Source organism: Xyrauchen texanus, chromosome 26 (assembly GCF_025860055.1).
Source record: "Xyrauchen texanus isolate HMW12.3.18 chromosome 26, RBS_HiC_50CHRs, whole genome shotgun sequence".
Lineage (NCBI taxonomy): Eukaryota > Metazoa > Chordata > Actinopteri > Cypriniformes > Catostomidae > Xyrauchen > Xyrauchen texanus.
Window position 1 is genome coordinate 5,816,793 of NC_068301.1, and position 23,809 is coordinate 5,840,601.

The 23,809-nt window shown below is 40.0% G+C and overlaps 2 protein-coding genes across 2 annotated transcripts in view; both read left to right on the forward strand.

The window, feature by feature from the left end:
• Positions 1-4,123: 4,123 nt before the first annotated feature.
• Positions 4,124-8,603, forward strand: LOC127619817 (CMP-N-acetylneuraminate-beta-galactosamide-alpha-2,3-sialyltransferase 1-like). The gene is made up of 7 exons (XM_052092821.1): positions 4,124-4,488; positions 5,016-5,335; positions 5,835-6,028; positions 7,227-7,409; positions 7,567-7,612; positions 7,786-7,905; positions 8,224-8,603. Exons 2-7 carry the CDS (start codon positions 5,063-5,065, stop codon positions 8,389-8,391), a joined length of 984 nt encoding a protein of 327 aa, XP_051948781.1. The 5' UTR covers positions 4,124-4,488; positions 5,016-5,062; the 3' UTR covers positions 8,392-8,603.
• Positions 8,604-16,035: 7,432 nt separating this feature from the next.
• st3gal1l2 (ST3 beta-galactoside alpha-2,3-sialyltransferase 1, like 2) overlaps positions 16,036-23,809 on the forward strand; it is a 10,131-nt gene continuing 2,357 nt past the window's right edge. The window contains exons 1-4 of the mRNA XM_052092825.1: positions 16,036-16,425; positions 18,986-19,179; positions 19,357-19,536; positions 21,187-21,232. Of these exons, the coding sequence (XP_051948785.1) occupies positions 16,195-16,425; positions 18,986-19,179; positions 19,357-19,536; positions 21,187-21,232 (651 nt within the window). The 5' untranslated portion in view covers positions 16,036-16,194. The remainder of the gene's footprint in view (positions 16,426-18,985; positions 19,180-19,356; positions 19,537-21,186; positions 21,233-23,809) is intronic.

A 23,809-nucleotide genomic window follows, 5' to 3' on the forward strand; every position in this document is an offset into this window, starting at 1 on the left:
CGGCACCTCGTTGAATATAGCCTTCTTAATCAGCAGATTAAAAATGGCATACCTAGCCTAAAACAGTCATTTTCTAGGTTATAGACCAAAGCATACAGGGCTGCCAAGTCTCATGCACTGAGCGTGAGACTCACGCAATTTACACTGTTCTCGCGCCACACGTCCCTTTTCTCATGCACTGATAAGTCGCTGAGCAAAGAGGAGGACACTGACGGTGCACGGACAGACAATGCAGCGCGTGCAGGGGCGAGTTATTCAGACCAGTCGGTCCCTCTCCCATCATGCATTCCAACAGGTCCTAAAATCATGAAGTACAAAATCCTGAGTCCATTAGTCAAACTGAAATGAGCTCTGTTGACAATAACTTAAGATCATTAAGTGGAAGGTTTTATTTTTTTCCACAGCTGTCAAACAAAACGAACGCTTAAGGGCATATTTCATATAGGGCATGAATCATGAAGATACTTAACAGGTTATATAGGCCTATTTCAAGTGCATTGAAATCTTAGGCTAAATTAATCAAAGTTGAATGGTATTTTAGTTTACATTGTGTTCTGTATATCATCATCATTTGTCAAATGTTATTGACGACAGTAATTATTCAATTTTCAGTTTAAAAACAAGAAAGCACTCCAAATGTCATATGATATTCCTGTGTGATGTATATCAGTAAGTAAAACAGGTCTGATATGAAGATATAGCCATCTGGTTTGAACAGTTGAGCAACAAGCTTCCTCTGCCTTTCATTTCAATGTTGTATTTTCATGTATTATAATACAACTATTTAATTCTGTATAATAAAAATAATGAGACAGTGGTAAAAGAGAAGGAGACCAAGAGGAATAGGCAAAGGTGGTCTGTTGTAGCTAAGGAAGTTTCCCTTCCAAACAAATACATTACATTAACACCTAATCAAATCTTCGGGTCTCATAGTAGAATCTTCTTATTAATTCTGTAACCTATGTAAAACAGTGCTCTTAATCAAATCTTAAAATTGTATCACAAACCATTATAGCAATAACACTAAGCATAAAATCACGTTTCAGGAAAGGGTGCATGGTCATTTATTATTATTATTATTATTATTACTGTGATTACTCAAGGCGACCGAAGCAACATTCATAAGTGGAAAAAAATCTACTGAATTATCACTGCATTTACTGAGATGGATGAAAGGAAGAAGGATAAACTCACTTTTCAGAAAGCCCCTTTGCCGTGAAATAAAACAGTCCAGCTTTGCTATGGATCCGGTGCGGTCTGGACGTCTGTGATCACAGATCTGATTACCTCAAGAATGTTTAAGGGAGTTTGAAATATCGTTGAACTGGTTAGAGCGGAGAAACGGGCGTGTTAACCTTTACTCTGACGTTGACTCATGTCATGTGGGGTCATGTTTGTTGAGGTCACAAATATAATTGTTCTCTTTAATCCTTTAAAATAGTAAATGCTCTGAATAAAATAATTTTCTGAATAAAGGCTTTAAATGCGATAAAGCTCAAAAAATGTATAATTTTTGGTTTTAAAATGTTTGGGTTTTTTTTCACACAGAAAGTCACACAGTACAAGACTAAGTCTACATTGCTAGCAATTGGCCTGTTTAGTCGTCATTTATTTTTTTTTTTAATTAATATCATTTTTTTGTGCTGTATCAAAGAAAAAAACGACTATAATTTGAATTTATTTTCATCACTGATGTATTTCCGACGCACTTTGGGGCCGATCAGGGGCGAACCTAGTTGTAATAACGTCCCTCCAAAAATACACTTCCAGTTGCTTTAAGTGTCTCACTGCAACTTCGATTTCTTTTAAAGAAAAGGATGGATGAGTCGAAGTTAATGTGTCTGTAGTCTAATCAACATTTTGCCACAAGTGCTGTCGATTGAGCTAACTTGTATTGAGTTTGAAATATTCCTTTAAAGCTGATAAAACGTGCATTAGCCTCTCCTGGACATTTTAAAGCCACAAGGCACATCAATCAACCTCCCATGAAGAATTATTATATGCACGACAAAGAGGTTTGACAGAAAGTGGGTTGGAGTTGAGAAGAGTGTGACACATTAATCACAGGCTACAATCCACTTTCAATGACAGGTGTAAAACACAGTGTAACGTTGTTCAATGGAAAGGAGGAGGCGAGAACCAGCTTAACAATATAAATTCTATTTTAATAATAAACTTAAACAGAACATAAACTTAAACACACACATAATGGACATGTCTGTAAATGATCTCTCTCTTCCGCACAATTCTCCGCAGTCGGCCTTTATCCCTCTCTGAGGCTTGATTAGCCTGATAAGGGACCGGATGTGTAGAATCACGACCCGGCGCTGCCCCCCACTCTGCCACATTCTCTCAGGCAGGGGAGCCCCTGGCATGACGTACACCCCCCCCCCACCCCCCCTTCCCTGGGGGAGGGCATGCCTGAAGCCCTGTCTGCTGGCAGGTCATCCCCTTCCACCTGGATGAGGGAGGGGACAAGGGGAGTGAACCAGAAATAATAAAAAGGGGGTACTTCCTGTAACAGTGTAGTAGGGCCTACCTCCCACCAAATAACACTGTAAAATTTAAACGATAGAAAATAAATAAAACGGCAAGAACTGGGGAAACTGTCAAACTGGTGATCCGACCGATTGGGGTAGGCCGATTTCTCTTCCCAGTCCAGCCCTGGAAAGGTGTGCATTTTTGGGGAAATTTTGATATTTCAACCTCCGTTCCTAAAATACATCTATAATAAACTGTGTACACAAAATAGTTACACTAAAATCATAAATTCTATGATATTATGCTTTCATTACAGAGCCCTGGCTCCAACATTTACATTTGATGTTTTCCACCAGATGGCGCAATTTTTCTCCTGTGCAACTTTTTGTTTATTGACGCACAAAGGTTAATATGTTCTCAGATATTTTACAATCGAATCTAGTATGTACACAATCAGTCAAAAGTTTGGACACACTTGGCTGAATTTATTTTGTCTTAGTCTCTTATTCTTATTAGCCTAAGTTCTTGTAATAAAATATAATAAACCATTAGGTTATAATATTTATAATATATATATATAGGCCTATATATATATATATATATATATATATATATATATATATTGTAATAGGCTTGAGCCAGTTTGTATAACAACATAAATACTTTTGGTGCCAGTAACATAGTTTAATATTTATTATTATTATTATTATTTAATCTATTTTTCCCTTGTTTTTTAAGCCAACGGTCATTATGTAGCCTATTTATTCATCTGCTTGGAGTAACTGGGGTTTTGCTATTTATTTTTAAACAGAATAGCCATTTTAAAAAGGTTTTGAATTAGTTATAATAAGGTCCGTTATTATTTAATATGTTGTTATTTCATGTCTCTGAGATGAGATGCACCTCGCCTAATCATTAAAGGAATATGCTGGGTTCAATACAAGGTACGCTCAATCGACAGCATTTATGCCTATAATATTGATAACCACACAAAATAATTTAATCTTGCCCTTCATAAAATTTTTTAAAAAAAGCAAGAATAGCTAGCCTATGGGTTACAGTGGCCGGAGGCACTTACAATGGAAGTGAATGGCGCCAAGACGGAAACGTTTAAAGAGCCTTCCCACGGTTTCAAATGTATACAAGACAATTTGTGTGCTAACATGATGTTAGTGTTGGAAATGTATGTGTAGTAAAATGTGTACATTTATAGCCAATTTTACAACTTCATTCCCATGCCAATGTCAACAAACCCTAAAAGTGTCAAATGACTGTATAGATGACTAAACAACCTTATAGCTCAAATCATGCATGAGTTTTATTCGAAGAATTAATGCAAGTGCTTTAAAAAAGAAATGTCACATTTTTGCCTGTAAACCTTCCAAAAATGCACTTCCAGATGCTTTAAGTGTCTCACCGCAACTTCGATTTCTTTTAAAGAAAAGGATGGATGAGTCGAAGTTAATGTGTCTGTAGTCTAATCAACATTTAGCCACAACTGCTGTCGATTGAGCTATAAGCAAAATAGCCTCACCTGGACATTTTTAAGCCACAAGGCACGTCAGTCAACCTCCCATGAAGAATTATGATATTCACGACAAAGAGGTTTGACGGAAAGTGGGTTGGAGTTGAGAAGAGTGTGACACATTCACTACAGGCTACAATCCACTTTCAATGACGTGTGTATAGGCTACTAACACAGTTTCTGTGAGAGATCGCAATTATTTGATTTTTAATTCCAGAAACAATTGAGATAATTAGATGTGGTTGGATGGGGGTCTAATTCTTTAATAACAGTGACAACCGCATGTTGCCAGCATCAGCTGCTGAAGGGATTGTCTAAAACCGGTCTAACTTGATGAGTGATGGACATTGTATTTGCGTGGAGGAGTCGGATGTTTTGAGGAGTCAGATGCCAACAAGGAAGGATCCTTTCTTGGACCCTGATAGAAAATAAATAAAACGGCAAGAACTAGGGAAACTGTCAAACTGGTGATCCGACCGGGGGTAGGTGCACATTTAACATTCGGTATTTTGGGAACTTTTATTAAAATTCGGATCAAATGTTCAGAATAGTATATTAAGGCTATTTTTATACATTATTATTAATAAGACATTGTGTATAGACTAATAATGTTCTGTAACCTTTTTATTATTTTTTTTTTTATTTTGTATTTTTTTATTGTTAAAATTAAATCAGTGTAAACTTACTGTTGTCCACTCGATGAATTTTTAACATAAAATGATTTAAAAATTTTTTTTTTTTTTTTACTAATTTTAACCACTGGCAAATACAAAACTAAATTTGTTCTTCTCATCATTTTCCTCATATTAGCTAAACACTGTTTTTAATTTATATTATTTTTCCTTTTCTTTTTTTCGTTCATTCATAATACTGTCTAGTTGAATGTTTTATATCACTTTTAAATATTTTACCTATATCTGATTATAAAGCACGTCAAATTTAACATCCATGCTGAAATAATTCAGTTAGTTATTGAAATGAAATACTAACACATTTTCTTCTCTTTTAGTAACAACAAATATAAGCTATTTATCCGGGAACATTACGGGTGCAAAGATGAATGGCATCAATAGACTGCGACTTCGCTCCATCACCTTGTTTTTGAGCTCTGTGACAATTGGTCTGTTTCTGTACACCAAAACCTCACCAATGGGTTTCACTGTGGATTATTTCTATGATTCATCCTGGGAAAATACATGCTCTTGCAAGACTTGTGTAATGGGCTTGATGGAGGATGACTGGTTCGTTTATCGTTACAACCCCACCGTTCCAACTCTCCTCAACAGAAAAAACAGTATGCTACCTGGAGACACCTACAGATGGTGGAATGTAAGTCCACCACAATGATAATACAACTTTGTTAACTACTATGATGCCCTCTAGGAATGAATAGGTGTGTTCAAACTTGGTAAATATAATATACCTATAGCCGTGGGCGGTATAGGCCTATTACGCCTTACATAGCAGCTCTGTCGTCATTGGTGTATGAATGTGTGTGTGAATGGGTGAATGAGTCACAGTGTAAAGCCCTTTTAATACCGTTAAGGCTTAAAAAGTCGCTATATAAGTGCAGACCATTTACCATTTACCATATGTTATAATTATGTAAATATGTTATAATTTATGAAACAAAACATGTTTAGTAACATTGGTTAAGCAGTCTGGCGAGAAGCTCCTGAGTCCAGTTGAGCTCCAAAATGTTAAAATGTGGATGCAAATCAAGAATTTATCTTGATTATCCTAAACCAATCCACAAGCATGCAAGCAAGCAAACTAAGAATATTTGTTTTCTTTAGTGTAATATTGAACTTTCTGAATGTTTGTACAGGGTCTACAACATACATCACTCAAAGTTAACTACACAGAGGTGGTGGACCAGCTGTTTTCTCTCTTCCCTGATGAAGATCACTACTCGGATGGTGGTCCAGATCGCTGCCGAACCTGTGCTGTGGTGGGAAACTCTGGAAATCTCCTTGGATCCAACTATGGGTCTCTCATTGATTTCCATGAAATTGTCATTAGGTAATCCAACAAATTATGTCTACGTCTCGTATAAATTGCATGTAAAATTTTGTGGTTCTTGTGAAGCCAAGCACCATACTGTAGGGTAAGGACATATATAAACCACTAATCAACTCGTCCCTCACCATTTGTGATACAAACATGTAAGATATCTCAAGATACCCAAGCCATTTCTAGACACCAGAACATTTTAGAGACTTGAAGGTGGGCTCTTTTGGCTTGTTTCCGCAAAATGCAATTTGCCAAAAACACCTCAGAACACCTTAACAATGGCATAGCATCGGCAACCAATGGCAACACCCAAGCATCATGGCTTGGTTTAAGGCTTACGTTTACATTTATGCTCTTACTGTAGCAAATGCAATCAAAACATCTTAAAAGATAGTGCAAATATCTGTTAAGTAGAAATTGCTGGGACCGTATTCAGTGGCAAGCATGTGGCAAGCTTACTGTTAGTCTTAAGAGTTAAGGCAAATGATAAGATAAGACTATTCCTCACTAAGCCCCGCCCCATTGTTACTGTATCGTCAAAATTCCCTATTAGTGCTTATTGTTGAAAAGCGATTGGATTAATTGAATTACTTTAGCAGATTGCATTAGTAGTACATCATTAAAATTGTGCATCTCAGGTGCCATGAAATCCAATTAATTCTAAAGACATAAGTGATGAAAAGATATGCTCAAGAACTAAAAAGTGAGAAGGCTCGTTGATGTTAAGTGAGATTACATTAGTTTACCCTGGACGTAGGGGTTCTTATTGATGATATATGTATTTAGTTGGCTATGAGACCCTTCACATATAGCTATATAGCTTATATAGCTTATATAGCCAGGGGGCAGTGGTGGCTCAGTGGTTGAGGCTCAGGGTTACTGACCAGAAGGTTGGGGGGGTTCAAGCCCCAGCACCACCAAGATGCCACTTTTGGGCCCTTGAGCAAGGCACTTAACTCCAGGTTGCTCCAGGAGTATTGTCCCTGTAAAAAGTGCACTGTAAGTCGCTTTGGATAAAAGCGTCTGCCAAATGCATAAATGTAAATGCAGCCAACAGAGTACTACATCAGTCATCTCCATATTATTTTGCCACTATGAACTCCTTTATGGTGCAACATTATTCGATTCCTGTATTATTCTTGCCATATATCTTTGGGGAACAGTCTTCAACGTTTTAACACCTAATACCTGTGTGTTTTTCTTACAGGATAAATAAAGGTCCCACAAAAGGTTTTGAGAAGGATGTGGGTTCTAAGACCACACACCGCATTCTCTATCCTGAGAGTGCTGTGGACTTGGACAACAACAAAACTCACTTGGTACTTTTTCCCTTTAAGCTTCTGGACATGCAGTGGCTCATTAGTGCCTTCACCATCAAGCACATCACAAAGTGAGCATTGTTTAATTAATATAGTTCAAGTACCTGTATGCAACTGTATGAGTTGTGTGGAATGTGTTTTAGATTTGATGTACAAAGTATTGAAACTTTAAATACATTTTTAAAGTCATAATGAGTATAATTTGTTTCTCGTCTTTTTGTTTCTCAGAACATATACACGAGTAAAATCTTCAATAAATGCTGACGAGAATAAGGTGAGTCGACCAGACCATATAATTGAATTAATGAATCAATGAATATTAACTTTAAGAATAAAACATTAATTACAATGGGTAGATTACTGTCCCAACAGTGAAAATAATTCAATTTACATTAGAATAGAATTAGTGTATTTCATCAGATTTTTGTGTGGTTTGTTTTTGTCTAGGTGATGATCCTCCATCCTGCATTTATTAAATACGTCTATGATAGCTGGTTGCAGAGACATGGAAGATATCCATCCACTGGCTTCATTACATTAATATTTGCCCTACACATCTGTGATGAGGTAAGCTGTGCTAATAAAACTGTGCATTGCTTTGTTTGTTTGAGTGGTGCTCGTTTGGGGCTGGCTATCTGTTTTGCCAATTTGTTTTCAACCAATGTCAGATGGGGGAGTGTTCAAGAGACAATCATTGTTTTCGCAATTCTGTTTGATCATGCTATAGTGGTGCAAAAATTACACTTAACCATGAAAAAAGTGTTAGAGGAGGTACAATATTTATCTATGAGAAGCAATTACAATAGCAAAATATTTATTACAATTGTATCTGTTTAATCCTGAGTATCGCAATGACAAAAATGGATTGCTCTGTCTCTCACACAGGTGAATGTTTTTGGGTTTGGTGCAAAAAGCGATGGAACCTGGCATCATTACTTTGACAGATCTCGCACTCACTACAAAGGAGGCCCTCATGGTGGAGACTTTGAAAACAATACAATGCATGAACTTGTGCAGAGAAATAAAATTTCAATATATAAAGGATATGGTTAAAGAAGGGTAAACAATGTTTACCTTTAATGAAAACATGCCATATGGATTCAGTATACAAATGCAAATGATTTTAATAGGTGAGTGAATGAAGGCTAACAAAGACCCCACTGTTTTATATATAATGATAATGACCTATATTAATTTCTGTATAATCTGATTTCATCTGGAATGTTGAAGGTTATATAAAGCATTTTTGATCTATTTAAATAAAGTATTTATATTATGAGAAAATCGTGTTTTTCTTGAATATGGTAATGTGAGTAATTTTTCCAACAATTGTTTACAGTCTGATTGTTTCGCTTTTAATTGACTATATCACAATTTCAGTGGGTCAAAAGTTTACATGCTTACAAGTTAACTGTGCCTTTAAGGAAAATTCCAGAAAATGATGTCAAGCTTTTAGACAATTAGCCAATTAGCTTCTGATAGAAGCTGTACTGAATTGGAGGTGTAGCTTTTAAGGCCTACCTTCAAACTCAGTGCCTCTTTGGGAAAAACAGCCAAGCAAATAAATCAGCCAAGACTTCAGAAAACAAATTGTGGACCTCCACATGTCATTATTGGGAGCAATTTCCAAATGCCTGAAGATACCACATTCACCTGTATAAACAATACTTCGTAGTTATAAACACCATGGGACCACGCAGCCATCATATCGCTCAGGTAGGAGACACATTCTGTCTCCTAGAAATGAACGTTGTTTGATTAAAATATTGCAAATCAATTCCAGAACAACAGCAAAGGACCTTGTGAAGATGCTGAAGGAAACAGGTAGACAAGTATCTATAGCTACAGTAAAACAAGTCCCATACCAAAATAACCTGAATGGCTACTCAGCAAGGAAGAATCCAATGCTCCAAAACCACCATAAAAAAAGCCCGCAACAGTTTGCAAATGCACATGGGGACAAAGATCTTGTAAATGTACATGTAAATGTAAATAAATGCATGGGGGTGGCAGCATCATGTTATGGGGTACTTTGCTGCAGGAGGGACTGGTGCACTTCACAAAATAGAGGGCATCACGATGGAAAATGATGTGGATGTATTGAAGCAATATCTCAAGACATTATCCATGAAGTTAAAGTTCGGTCACAAATAGGTCCCCCAAATGGACAATGACCCCAAGCATACCTAGAAAGTTGTGGCAAAATTGCTTAATGACAACAAAGTCAAGGTATTGGAGTGGCCAATACAAAGCCCTGACCTCAATATGATTTAAAATTTGTGGGCAGAACTGAAAAAAACATGTGCGAGCAAGGAACAAACCTGACTCAGTTACACCATTAAATGCGTCTGTTTCCTACATGATGTCCGACATGCTTGAACCCTCCGTTCTCCCCACAGCATTGCTGCAGTACCCACATTCTCAAAAAAGAGCTATTTACTTTGTCTCTGTGTCACCTGGCCTGCAAATGCCATTCTCACGGCACTCTGCCGCCACACCTCAACAGTTCCGGCATGCTGGACGAAGATCTCTCGCCTTCATCCCCACGAATGTTCCCCGGCCGGCAGGTTCTGACGAGTCCAGAGGACGTCTCCACGGGATCTCCTCCTCTGTCACTAACCTGCCCCCTGCCGGGTGTGAGAAAGACCTCCCACTGCCCGCTCTGGTACGCCCGAACAGAGGCTCCCCTCGGGGCAGATGCGCTGGCACATAGCTGGCTCATGGGGCTGCGCAAGTACGCAGTTCCCCCAGTGAGCCTGCTTGCACAGGTGCTGTGCAAGGTCAGGGAGGACGGGGAACAAGTCACTCTAGTGGCTCCCTATTGGCCCACTCGGACTTGGTTCTCGGATCTCGTACTCCTCTATGTCAAATTCCCCTAAGGAAGGACCTTCTTTTTCAGGGACAGGGTACGCTCTGGCATCCGCACCCAGACCTCTGGAACCTCCATGTCTGGGCCCTGGACAGGATGTGGAAGATCTAGCTGATCTACCACCTGCTGTCATAAACACGATCAACCAAGCCAGAGCTCCCTCTACCAGGCAACTTTACGCCCTGAAGTTGCGCTTGTTCGCAAATTCGTATTCATCCAGGGCTGAAGACCCACAGAGGTACGCAGTTAGATCAGTGCTTTCATTCCTGCAGGAGAGGTTGGAGTGGAGGCTGTCCCTCTCCACCTTGAAAGTGTATTTAGCTGCTATCGCGGCCCTCCACAACACAGTAGACGGCAAGTCTTTGGGTAAGCACAACTTAATTATCAGGTTCCTAAGAGGTGCCCGGAGATTAAATCCCTCCCGACAGGCCAAGCCTGTTCCCCTCCTGGGATCTCTCAATGGTCCTCTCGGGCCTTCAGAGACCCCCCTTCGAGCCGCTAGAATCAGTCGGACTCAGGGCCTTCTCCCTGAAGACGGTCCTCCTGATCGCGCTCTCCTCCATCAAAAGGGTCAGGGACCTAGAAGCGTTCTCTGTCAGCGACACCTGCCTGGAGTTCGGTCCGGCAGACACTCATGTGATCCTAAGACCGCGACCGGGCTACTTGCCCAAGGTTCCAAGCACTGCTCCGGGAGGAGGCTGGCCCAGCCCCTCCGTTGCTGTGTCCGGTACGTGCTTTGTGTATCTACTTGGACCGCATGCAGAGCTTTAGATGTTCTGAGCAGCTCTTTGTCTAATTTGGTGGACAGCGGATAGGGAATGCTGTTTCCAAACAGAGGCTTTCCCACTGGGTAGTGGACGCCATTACATTGGTCTATCACGCCCAGGATGTGTCCCCCCCCCTTGCGGGTCCAAGCACACTCAACAAGAAGTGTTGTGTCCTCATGGGCACTGGCCAAGGGCACCTCCCTAGCAGACACATGCAGAGCAGCGGGTTGGGCAACACCCAATACCTTTGTAAGATTTTACAATCTCAGGGTTGAATCTGTTTCATCCCGTACTTCTCAGGTCTGAGCCAGTAGAACTCAGTACATGCTGACAAACTGACCGGGTGGACCGCTTGCACCTAGCTCCCTTTCCCTCTGCTGAGGTAAAACCGTGCACTCTTATCCCAGGAGATCCCACTAACTCAGATCCCTGGATGACTCTTCCCGAGCCCTCTGGTCTGTGAATTCAGCGGAAGAATTGACCGACCAAATCCAATGTGGGCACTCAATCTAACCTGTACTGGAATAGGTGCTCCACAGGACGGGCACCTACGTGGACTTATCTCCCTGTGTGTATTTCCCACGGTATGGTCCCCTTGTGAGCGGACCCGCATCTCCCTTGGGCAGTTCCCACTGCCCCCTGGTCACCGTGTCTGTTGCAACTCCTCCCTCCCAATGAGGCAGGATCTACTACCGTGCCACTTTCCACATGTGACCTAAAAACCCCTGTGATGCATTCACCACGCTTTACCTCCCCCAGTCTCCGCATGGTCTTTTCCCCCTGAAAGAATAGGAACTGGGAAAGATTGCCCAATGCGTATGATAGCATTAAGATGGCCCCAGCCACTTTATCTCTATAAGAGAAACATAGAGAGAGAAAAGGCGCGGCTGGCGCACCCTGCTCCCATGCTTGGAACTTCGCCTTGTTCCCCCCTGTCAGGGGTAAAGAACCAGAAGGCTTTGACAACTTTATGGGGCGTTGGGTAAGGGTACGTGCAGTCTGACACAGCCGGTCACTTTGGCACGTAAAATACCTGACCGCTCCTGTGTCAGCAGTACACGTACACGACTTGGCATGATTTAAATTGGACCACTAGTGTCGCTTTTTTGACACAACGTGAAAGTGAGCGACAGACGGGGAACGTCTAGGTTACGGATGTAACATCCATTCCCTGATGGAGGGAACAAGACGTTGTGTCCTCCCGGCCACGTCGCTGAACCGAGCCACTATTGCGGCCGAACCTCATTGTCGGCTCCTCAGAAAAATCCTGAATGAAACAGATTAATTTCCCTCCCTTTATACCTGTATGTCTGGGGGTGGAACATAATTCTGTCTGCCAATTTCTCATTGGCCTTTTCTCATAGATCAGAGATACGAAAGGCTCTCAAGGGAGACCCCTAGGGTCACTTCTTCGACACATCGTCTCGTTCCTTTCATCAGGGAATGGAGGTTACATCTGTAACCTAGACGTTTCTACTGTAAACATTAACAGGATGACAACATTTATGATACATCTGCTTTATCTATGATCCAACAAAGCTGGGTGTGCAATAACTCAGGAGCAAAGGTCATTTCAGAGGAACTTGAGGTATGCAGGTGAGGTTCTCTGTAGTCATAAGTGCTTGGACAACAGCAGATGTGACAACACCCCAGCAAGTCTCTTCAGTTAACAGGTATGTTCAAATCCCTTCAGTGCTTTCATTTAAACAACCACTACAGTCTTTTGATTTCTGCATTCCATATGTGTTCCATCACATCAGTGTTTGGATAAAAAGAGATCAAGTTCAATCTTGCCTCACCCTGATTTGAATTAATTTGACCTTAGCTTTTTCTTTAATAAAATGTTTATTTTATTATTTCTTTCATCAAATTATTATTAAAAATAAATCATTAAAAAGTTTATTTTATTAAATAAAATAATTATAAGACTTATTTCTGTAAATGTACAAAACAGAATGTTATTCAGGTTGTGATCCTCAGTAAAATAGGCTGTACAGCAAAGTAATTTGGCCTATCGGTTACAGCTGGAACGCTGTGTTAGTGCTGGTCCTCCCAATAGGCAAACTAAGCAAGTTGCTTAGGGCTTCCGATCTGCCAGGGGGCCCCCACACCATCAATGACATTATAAGTAGTTTTACGAACATACTGACAGGGGGCCCCCAAACACATTTTTGCTTAGGGCCCACCAAAAGGCTAGGACCGGCACTGCGCTGTATACTGTAGCTACAAATCAATCAGCATCTAGGACTTGAACTATCCGTTTCATAATTAACATCCTATTTCTATGTAGCTAACTTATTATTAAAACTGTTGAATGGAAATGGCCAGGCGGTCACATACGCTCTAGCAGCTCAAGAAGATATATTGTCTACTAAAGCATCTGAAACTCAAATCAGATCTGAAAATTGTGAAGCCAAATCCTGAGAGCATTTTAGCTTATGAGTTTTGATCCAGACTATATGTAGAATATATGTAGTCTATTTAAATAAGTCTTTAATACAAGACTTAATACAAACAAGCCGATGGCCACGCCGGCCAATGAGCCAATGTCCACACCTGTCATGGCCAACGGGCCAACGGCAGCCACGGATAATGAGCCACTGGCCATATTGGCCACAGGCAACAAGCCAATGCCCACACATGCCAATGTCCACGGCGGCCACGGCCAATGAGCCAATGCCCACACCTGCCACGGCCAACGACCCAATGCCCACACCACGGAGGTTGTTTCCAAGTCTTTGCCCATGTTCACGAGCACAAAGGTCATTTCTAAGTCTCTGCCCATGTTCAACACCACAGAGGTAATTTCTGAGTCTCAGTCCATGCCCACAACCATAGAGGTCATTCCTGAGTCTCTGTCAATGCCCACGACCACAGCGGTCGTACCCGAGTCTCTGTCAACGCCCATGACCACAGAGGTCGTTCCTGAGTCTCAGTCCATGCCCACGACCACAGAGGTTGCTCCCAAGACTCTGCTCATGTTCACGACCACAGAGGTTGCTCCCGAGACTCTGCTCATGCCCAGTCATCCTGGACCCTTAGCCTCGAGCCTGCCACGGCTCTGCCTTCTATGGCTTTGCCCCTTGAGCCTGCCATAGATCTACATTCTACGGCTTCGCGCCTCAAGCCTGCCATGGCTCCACCTTCTACGGCTTTGCCCCGGAGCCTTCCACGGCTTCGTCCTTCAAGAATGCTATGGCTCCGCCCTCTACGACTTCACCCCTCGAGCCTCTCATGGCTCCGCCTTCTATGGCTTCACACCACGAGCCTCCCATGGCTCCGCCTTCCACTGCTTCACCCCCTCGAGCCTGCCACAGTTTCGCCCCACGAACCTACTACAGCTCTGCCTTCCACGGTTCCACCCTCAGAGACTTCCACGGCTCTAGTCTCTTGTCTGTGGCCACCTCCCAGGCCTACTGACACTGTTTCAGCCCTGTGGTTGCCAACCAGGCCTCCTGATACAGTCCCTACTCTGAGGTGGTCTTCTGGGTCTCATGGCTGTCCACCTGATCTGCTCTGGTATCCTTGGTCTCCTGGCCATCCGCCTGATATACTCTGGTCTCCTGGATCTTCTGGCCGTCTGCCTTATCTGCTCTGGTTATCTGAGTCTCCTGACCATCTGCCTGATCTGTTCTGGTCTCCCTGGTCTCTTGGCCATCCACCTGATCTGCTCTGGTATCCTTGATCTCTGGCTCCATCTTGCCCCTGCATCCCTGGCCAGCCTTCTTTGGGCTTCAGGAGCCACCTATTAGAGGGGGGGTTCTGTCATGATTCACTGTTGTTTGCCTTGTGTTTCTCCCCTGTCATCTGTTCCCCCTGGACTTCACTTCCCATAATTCATTGAACCTAGATCCAGCTCTTGTTACTTCCTTCCTAATGTTACGTCCAGACCTTACAATCCTCAACCTCCAACCACCAGTGTGCTGCATCCGCCTGGATGATGCAACGGCAGCCATAGTACGCATTACACTCACCACACTACAGCTATTGGTAGAGAGGAGAGAAGATTGATGTATCCAATTCAGGTATGGGGATAATTGGGAGGCCATGATAGATAAGGGCCAATGGGGGAAATTTTGGCTAGGACACCAGGGTACACCCCTACTCTTTACAAGGTGTGCCCTAGGATTTTTAATGACCACATAGTGTCAGGACCTCGGTTTAACATCTCATCTGTAAGACAGTGCTTTTTTTACAGTTTACTGACCCTGTCACTATACTGGGGCATTAGGACCCACACAGACCGCAGCTTAAGCCCCCCCTGCTGACCTCCCCAATACCATTGTACCCTAATCTTTAATAAATAAAATTAACAACATGTAATGAATAAGACTTACAATATTATTATTTTTTAAACACTACACAATTCAATTTGAAATTTTGTTATGGAATTGTTAAACAGTATATTGTTTGGATTATAAGTCATATATTATTTATGCTAAGCATAAACATAATGGTGAATCTTAAAGGTATAGTTCACCCAAAAAATTACATTTATTCTACCTCATTCCATCCCAGATGTGTGTAGCTTTATTTTTTTTCTGCTGAACACAAACAAATATTTTTGTAGAATATTTCAGCTCTGTAGGTTCATGCAATGCAAGTGAATGAGTACCAAAATTCTTAATCTCCAAAAATTATATAAAGGTAGCATAAAAGTAATCCATAAACCTCCAGTGTTTAAATCCATGTCTTCAAAAGTGATATGATAGGTGTGGGTGAGAAACAGATCAATATTTCAATCCTTTTTTTTTTTACTGTAAATTGATTACTTTATATGCTGCCTTTATGTGCTTTTGGAGCTTCAAAGTTCTGGCCACCATTCACTTGCATTGTATGGACCTGCAGAGCTGAGACATTCTTCTAAAAATCTTTGTTTGTGTTCAACAGAAGAAAGAAAGTCATACAAATCCGGGATGGTATGAGGGCGAGTAAATCATGAGAGAATTTACATTTTTGGCTGAACTATTCCTTTTATTCTCTACTGAAACGTACACACTGCAGCTAAGTACACTTGTCACCCCGGTTCTGTACACAAACAGAGCTTGTTATATAGTTGATTGCCTTGCTCAAAGTCAGAATTGTGATAGCTAATGGATTGTCTCTTGCAGAGACTGAACCCACAACCTTCTGGTTACCAACACTAATCTACGCTTCACCATCCACAATAATGTTCTTTGTTTGTTTGTTTGTTTTCAGCAGGAGAGAAGCAGTTAAAATATGCAGGTGATTTACAGGTATTACTATTTGATAATGGTCACATGTGTGATTATGGTCTGCATGTACCTGGTCTTCCTGAGCCCTGCAGACAAAGACATATGTGCGTGTAAACACTGTGTCAGGCAGCAGAGTAGCAGTGTCTGGTTCAATGAACTCTACGACCTCTCTATTCCACCACTGCTTACCAGGGAAAATTATGTGCTCAGTGGTGATGTCTACAAGTATTGGAAGGTATTGATGTTACGTTTCTTAAAGGAATAGAGTACCCAAAAGTTATTTTTCTCTCATCATTTAATTTCCCTTCTGCCGTCTCAAACTCATATGACTTTCCCTATTTTGCGGAACACAACCAAAGATATTTTGATGAAGATGTGATGTGTTTTTGTTCGTACAATGCAAATCAATACTGTTCAAAACATTTAAGCTTCAAGAAGGACATAAAGGCAGGATTTGAGTGCTTTAATCCATGTCTTCTGAAGTGATGCAACTTGTTTTGGGTGAGAAACAGACAAAAATTCCTTTTTCCGGTTGCTATGTTATTCTTTAGAATGACAATTGATTGAGTGAAATGAATGACGTATCAAGATTTTAGGTTAAAATTAATACAAGATAAGAAATATTTATAGGTCTTGCAAATGGTCAGCAGTTCTCGTAAGGCTGTCGCCATTTAAACACATTTCTAACTTCATTAGTCCTTTTTAAATGGTCCTGCAGTGTAACAAAAGATATTAAGTACAAATAGTATTCCATATAGTATCTCAATTACTAGGAGGTCATACAAGCTGTATCCATAATAATATACAAAATAGAAAATGCTGTTTAAATATATTTAGATGGAGGAAATGCCACAGGACATGCAAACTTATCAAAAGTATTTAGTGTCAGCTACACCCAATAAGCAAATAAGTGTACTTGTCATATCATTATACAGTGCAAAACATATCATTATTGACGGTGAATGTGTAACAAAATTCTTCTCATAATATTAGCATTATTGCATACATATACTGTATGTAGTTTCATAAAGGAAAACCAGACAACACTAGGTAACGTTATCTTAGGGATGGAATCCAGCAAACATCTGGCTCCCAACACAACACCAACTCCTACATAAACTCAGAAAAAGGAGTAGTTTTTTTCAGTAGAAAAAAAATCTACTGAATCCAGTCTGGCTAAGCAGGAACGTGATCGTGGTTGAGCAAATTCTCGAGTGAACCTCGGCAGGGCATTTCATTCCTGGAGGGAATTTATTCGGTTTTAGGGATCAAAACCGACCCTGAATTGGCGTTCTTGTTATTGGACATGTAAGCTTACATAACTGCAAAGCATGTGAAATATGTAAAACAGTAATCTAACGGTATACATTACAAATGACATTTTACAGCATGTAATCTGTAAACTGTGGTGGAATAAATTTCAAAAGTAACCCTCCCAACCCTCTATGCTTAATTAGCCGACAACACGTGCGTCATAAAAGTAATAAACTGTGTTCCTTTATCAGTGTAAAGGCCATAAACAGCTTATGAATAACCCCGTTTACGTGGGTAGAATTTAGCCTATTATGCCGATTTCACGTGCCAGGTAAACACCTTACCCGGTGTTCTTACTTGCACATCCAAAGCGCACGTGTTGAGCGCATGCCTCATCGTGGTTTGACGTCAAAAGTAGAGAATAGCGCAATTATTTCAAATGTCATGTAAACGCAGATTTCTTGCCTTGTTAGATTTTTAAATAAACTGATTTTAAAGCAATCAATGTATTGGTGAGCATGTAAACAGGCTCGATATTTCTCTAAATGTGCAAATTTTTGGCTGGGCTAAACATTCTTTTGGATGTTCTTTACTGAAGCCTGTTAAAGACAAATCAATATACACAATTGAATTGGTATGTGCATTGTTATGAGCCTATGCTTTAATTTTCATGTTTTGAAATGTTGACACAAGTAGAGAAATGACTCTCACTGTAACATTTACATAGTAAAACTGTGGCAAAATATGAAAGCTGGAGTACACCTTTCTAATTGATGGTGTTATCACGATGAAATAAGAATTGGCATTAAATGAAAAACTGATTGCAAGGCTGTAGTCACTGCTTATAAGGCGCTGAACATGGAATGAATACAATAAAATGTATTCGGTTGCGACCACCCGCCAAAATGCAGTTATTTTAAATGACAATTAAAGTGTGAAATGACACTGAGAACTTCAGTGTATCCTACCTTATTGTGTCAATGGCACTGTTCCGAAACACAACTCTCTGTCTATGTAGGGCGGCTGTGGCTAAGTTGGTGGAGCGGGTCGGCCACTAATTGCAGGTTTGGTGGTTCAAAGCCCGGCCCACACGACTCCACATGCCGAAGTGTCCTTGGGCAAGACACTGAACCCCAAGTTGCTCCCAATGGCAGGCTAGCACCTTGCATGGCAGCTCTGCCGCCATTGGTGTATGTGTGTGTGAATGGGTTAATGAGTCACAGTGTAAAGCGCTTTGAATACTGTTAAGGTTAAAAATGTGCTATGTAAGTGCAGACCATTTATGTAGACAGCATTTTAAGGCATCATAGGTAAAAATGTTTTGATAAAAAGTTAAATCTAATTAAGAATGTATTATTTTACCCAGTATTTGTGTGCTATGTATTTTGATGTTTATTATAGTATCATGATTTTAGCCTGGCAAAATACAAATGGCAAGTTTACTGTCTTTTCATAATTTATTTACTGACTATCCCGACACTTTCAATAATTTCCAAAAATGTAAACTTGTTCTTTGAAGTCTCTTTTACATAATGTTGCAGGATCTTCAAAAAAATACAAATGAAGCCAACTACACAGAAGTGGTGGAGAGGATGTTTTCGCTTTTCCCAGATAATGAACATTACTCAGATGCTGGTCCAGCTCGTTGTAGAGTCTGTGCTGTGGTGGGAAACTCTGGGAACCTTAAAGGATCCCAATATGGACGTCTTATAGATCTTCATGACTTTGTTATTAGGTAAAGAATGAGATATAACAGAAATTGTCCAACCCTTTTTTTGAGTCTCAGTGCCTTTCATTTTGTCAACATGAAAACAATACTAACCCAATTTTGTTTTTTTGTAATGAACATTTCTAGTCTTTTTCTGATCTGTACATGTTTCTTGACCCAGTCATGCTTTTATTGTTAAGCTAGGATAAATATGGGTCCAACAAAGGGTTATGAGAAGGATGTGGGTTCTAAGACCACACACCGTTTTATCTATCCTGAGAGTGCCATGGATGTGGACAACTCCACTCACCTGGTGCTTTCTCCCTTTAAGATTCTGGATATGGAGTGGCTCATCAGTGCCTTTACCACTAAAAATATCACACGGTGAGACTTGTGGGCTTAAAATGAAAGAACATAAATGGTTGGGGCTGGGATTACAGAGGCTGTATGTTCTGTTCCAACAGAGAAGGAACTAAATGGTTGATGTAGTCATTTTAGTGAGAATCCTTACAAATAGTGTATTGTTATAGGAATAATTCCCTGCAACACAAAACACAGTAACTACATATTTAGTCAAATTTGAGATATAACCGAAATCAGGACTCTTAGTCAATGAATTCTCCAGTGTCAGACAGGTTTGACTAAGCTATGATTATATTATTATGGAAACGCAATGTTATCAAGACCAGGAAAATAGCTGTGCAATGGAAAATAATTGCATACCTTAGAACGTCTCTCAACCAATCAGAATCAAGCATTCATGCATTCAGTGGTATTATTTTTCAGTAAACACACGGTTGTGAAGTGTTTCTCACGCGATTGAAAAATCATTGAAAAATAATGCATTTAACCTCGGGGTGTGCATTATTTTTCAATGGTCCATCCTCAATTATTTCTCACATATTGAATTATCTTCATTTTGGTGCCTTTCTCGGTAAATATATATATATATATATATATATATATATATATATATATATATATATATATATATATATGTGATTAATTGCGATTAATTGGATTGATTAATCAACATGTCATGTAATTCATTCAATTTAAAATTGTACTCAATTGACAGTCCTATTATTGATCTGTTTGTTTGATATAAATTGCTGCGTTTCCACTATCGGGCCAAATGAGGGCGTGCTAGTGCGTGTCAGGACCAGTTGCTTTCCCACTGTCATTTCCGGGGCTTCACTGTGCCTCCTTTGGGCTTTCTCAGGGCCAACAGCTAAGGGCATTTGGCCCGCCAATTGTCCTTGGGCAAAAGAAGGCCAACTAGAGATTGAGGCAGGGTCAATATCAAAGGCTAACTTTCGCTTAATCAGGTCAGTGGGTCAGCACCAAGATACTAATTTCCTAATTTTTTCATATCTAGCTACCAGCTTCACTCACAGATCAACAGAGAATGGAGAATCATCAATGCTGGTTAGTAGAGGAAATCAGGGCTGTCCTGAATATTTGGGCTGATGAATATGCGAAACAACAGATCAATGGCATCTACCGAACAAAAAGTATATTTTTTGGCACTTGCAAGTTGTGTATGCAGCGCACATCAGTAAAAGTTCAGGAAAATGTAAAAAGAAAATTATGGGCAAAGTACAAATTCTTGTTCATTTTGAGAGCTAGCTATAACTCAGATAACTCAGTTTGAGTTTCCCATTTGCTTGTGAAATAGGCAGGGTGTGTAATGTTGGCACCAGGCAGGGAGGCAAATTAAGGGAGGGTTTTTGGGCAACGCTGCGGGCTATTGACCTGATGGTGGGAATGCAGATTGGTTTTGGTCTCGCGCCTCAAGGTCTGAGGATATTGCCCCCGGCTGAGCAGTTGATATCTATGGCTCGCACTGGCTCGATAGTGGAAAAGCGGCTAATGATGTTCCAGGACCAACAAAACATATTAACCTAGAAACAGTTTAGACTTGGCAAAATGATGGTCACCCTCATGGGGATTATGTTTAAATAACGTGATTTTGTACCCCTTATTATTTCCTGTATGTTTTTCTTTGACCTTTTTTTCTTTTCTTTTATCTAGGACTTATAAAAAGGTTAGGCCGAGTGTAAATGCCAACAGACATAAGGTGAGTTCTGTGATAGACATTTGCATTTGGTATTTTTTTGCATGCTGGCATGGGGCTGGTATTACATTTATCACTGACGTGTGTGTGACACATCTATTGTATCTGCTAATACCTGCCATACCGGTTCCATAGTCTGGGAATTGCATTTGTTTTGTTACAAGATTAAAAAAAAGCCACATGGTGACGGCAATCATACGCAGTACACATTTATCACTAGTTGAAGAACTTTTGGAATTTGATGGGAACAAAGCTGAACTGATGTAGAATTTGGACAGCTCATTGGAAAATCTTTTATTTATATATATATATATTTTAGATAGAGTGATGAGATCTGTCATGTTTCACTTCATTGTTGGTATAAATCTGACCAGTGTTGGGGAGTCTACTTTGAAACTGTAGCTTGCCAAAATACAAGCTAATCATAATGTAAAGTTACTGAAGTCAAACAACCCTTATAAAAGGCAAAAACTTATTAGTAACTGATTTAAATTACTGATATTTAAAATATGTTGCTAAATAGCAGCATTTAAGTATATTTTAAAGGAATATTCCAGGTTCAATTCAAGTTAAGCTCAATCTACAGCATGGTATAATGTTGATTACAACAAAAATTATTTTGACACATCAATCCTCTTTTTAAAAAAGCAAAAGTCAAGGTTACTGTGTGGCACTTACAATGGAAGTATATACACTCATCTAGAACTTTATTAGGAACAGTATGGTCCTAAAAATAGTTCCCAATATGGTCTTCTGCTGTCGTAGCCCATTCGCCTCAAGGTTCGATGTGTTTGCATTCTTAGATGCTATTCTGCACACTACAATTGTACAGAGTGGTTATCTGAGTTACTGTAGCCTTTCTCTCAGCTCAAACCTGTCTGGCCATTCTCCATTGACCTTTTTCATCAACAATGTGTTTCTGTCCACAGAACTGCTGCTGACTGTATGTTTTTTGTTTTTGGCACCATTCTGAGTAAACTCTAGAGACTATAGTGTCTGTTGTGCATGAAAATCCAAGGAGATCAGCAGTTATACCAGTCAAACCAGCCTGTCTGGCACCAACAATCATGCCACCAATTTTCCTATAGTGATGGTTGATGTGAACATTACCTGAAGCTCCTGACCCATATTTGCATGATTTTATGCAGTGCATTGCTGCCACATGATTGGCTGATTAGATAATCAAATGAATAAGTAGGTTTACAGGTGTTCCTAATAAAGTTCTAGGTGAGTGTATATTGGGGCCAATATTTGGAGGATTTAAAGGCAGAAATGTGAAGCTTATAATTTAATAAAAACATTTACATTCATTCTTAGCTATAAACGTGTTTATTATTTGAGCTGTTAAGTTGTGTACATTATTGTTTTATGGTCATTTAAGTGTTAATAGCACTGTCGCCATGGCAATGAAGTTGTAAAATTGGCAATGGCTTTACATAGAAAAGGTTAGTAAGTGATTTTATCACACTAAAATCACGATAACATGCATCCCAGATGTGTATGACTGTCTTTCTTCAGCAGAACACAAATGAAGATTGTTAGAAGAAGATAGAGCTCTGTCAGGTCCTTATAATGGAAGTAAATGGGTGCCATCACTTTGATGGTCCAAAAGTCACATTTAGGCAGCATAAAAGTAATCAACAAGACTCCATGCCATGTCGATCAATGAATGTCTTCTGAAGTGAATCTATAGGTTTTAAATAAACCTGCCAGCAGCTGACACGAAGCGTGACGTGAGTTCACACGAGAATTCGGAAGTGCTGCTTCTTTACAACAGAAGAACGAATGTCACGCGAGAGTGCTGACATCAGAGCCCTGGATGTAAGCGCCGATTTAAAGTTAAAATCGTTTTAATTATCAACTTGTTTCTTACATAAACCTATCAATTTGCTTCAGATGACATTCACTGATCGACTTGAGTCACAAGGATTACTATTATGCTGCCTAAATGTGACTTTTGGACCGTCAAAGTGCTGGCAAACGTGTACTTCCATTAGAAGGACCTGAGAGAGCTCTAACTTCTTAAAATCTTAAGTTGTATTCTGATAAAACGGACAGTCATACACATCTGGGATAGGGTCAGAGTAAGTGAATAATGAGAGAATTTTCATTTTTGGGTGAACTTTTCCTTTAATAGATTGGCTCGATTAACTTGCATTGTACGTGCCTAACCCAGATTTGTGCTACTTTTTTTAAAGAAAAGGAGGGAAAATATAATTTTTGGTGAATAATACTTTAAGTAAGGAATCAAACGCTACCAATATATTCAGCCTCATATGAAATTTAAATTCCACTGTTGATTTTAAATGAAATTGGGTTATCATAATATTAGGACAGCAGCAGTGTAATCTAGAAGGACAAATTTGCATGTTATCACACCTGCTGTGTTTTTTGTCTGCAGTTGAATAACATGCTCTTCCACGCCACTGGATATAATGATCCCCTGTATTGTAGGACCATTTTAAGGTGGGGGAGGATTGTTAGACAGTGAAGCTAAAGAACAGGGATATTTTCAACCCATTAGAACATACTGCTGTAATTATTAATTAAATATAATTCCAAAAGAAAAAGATGCTCTTG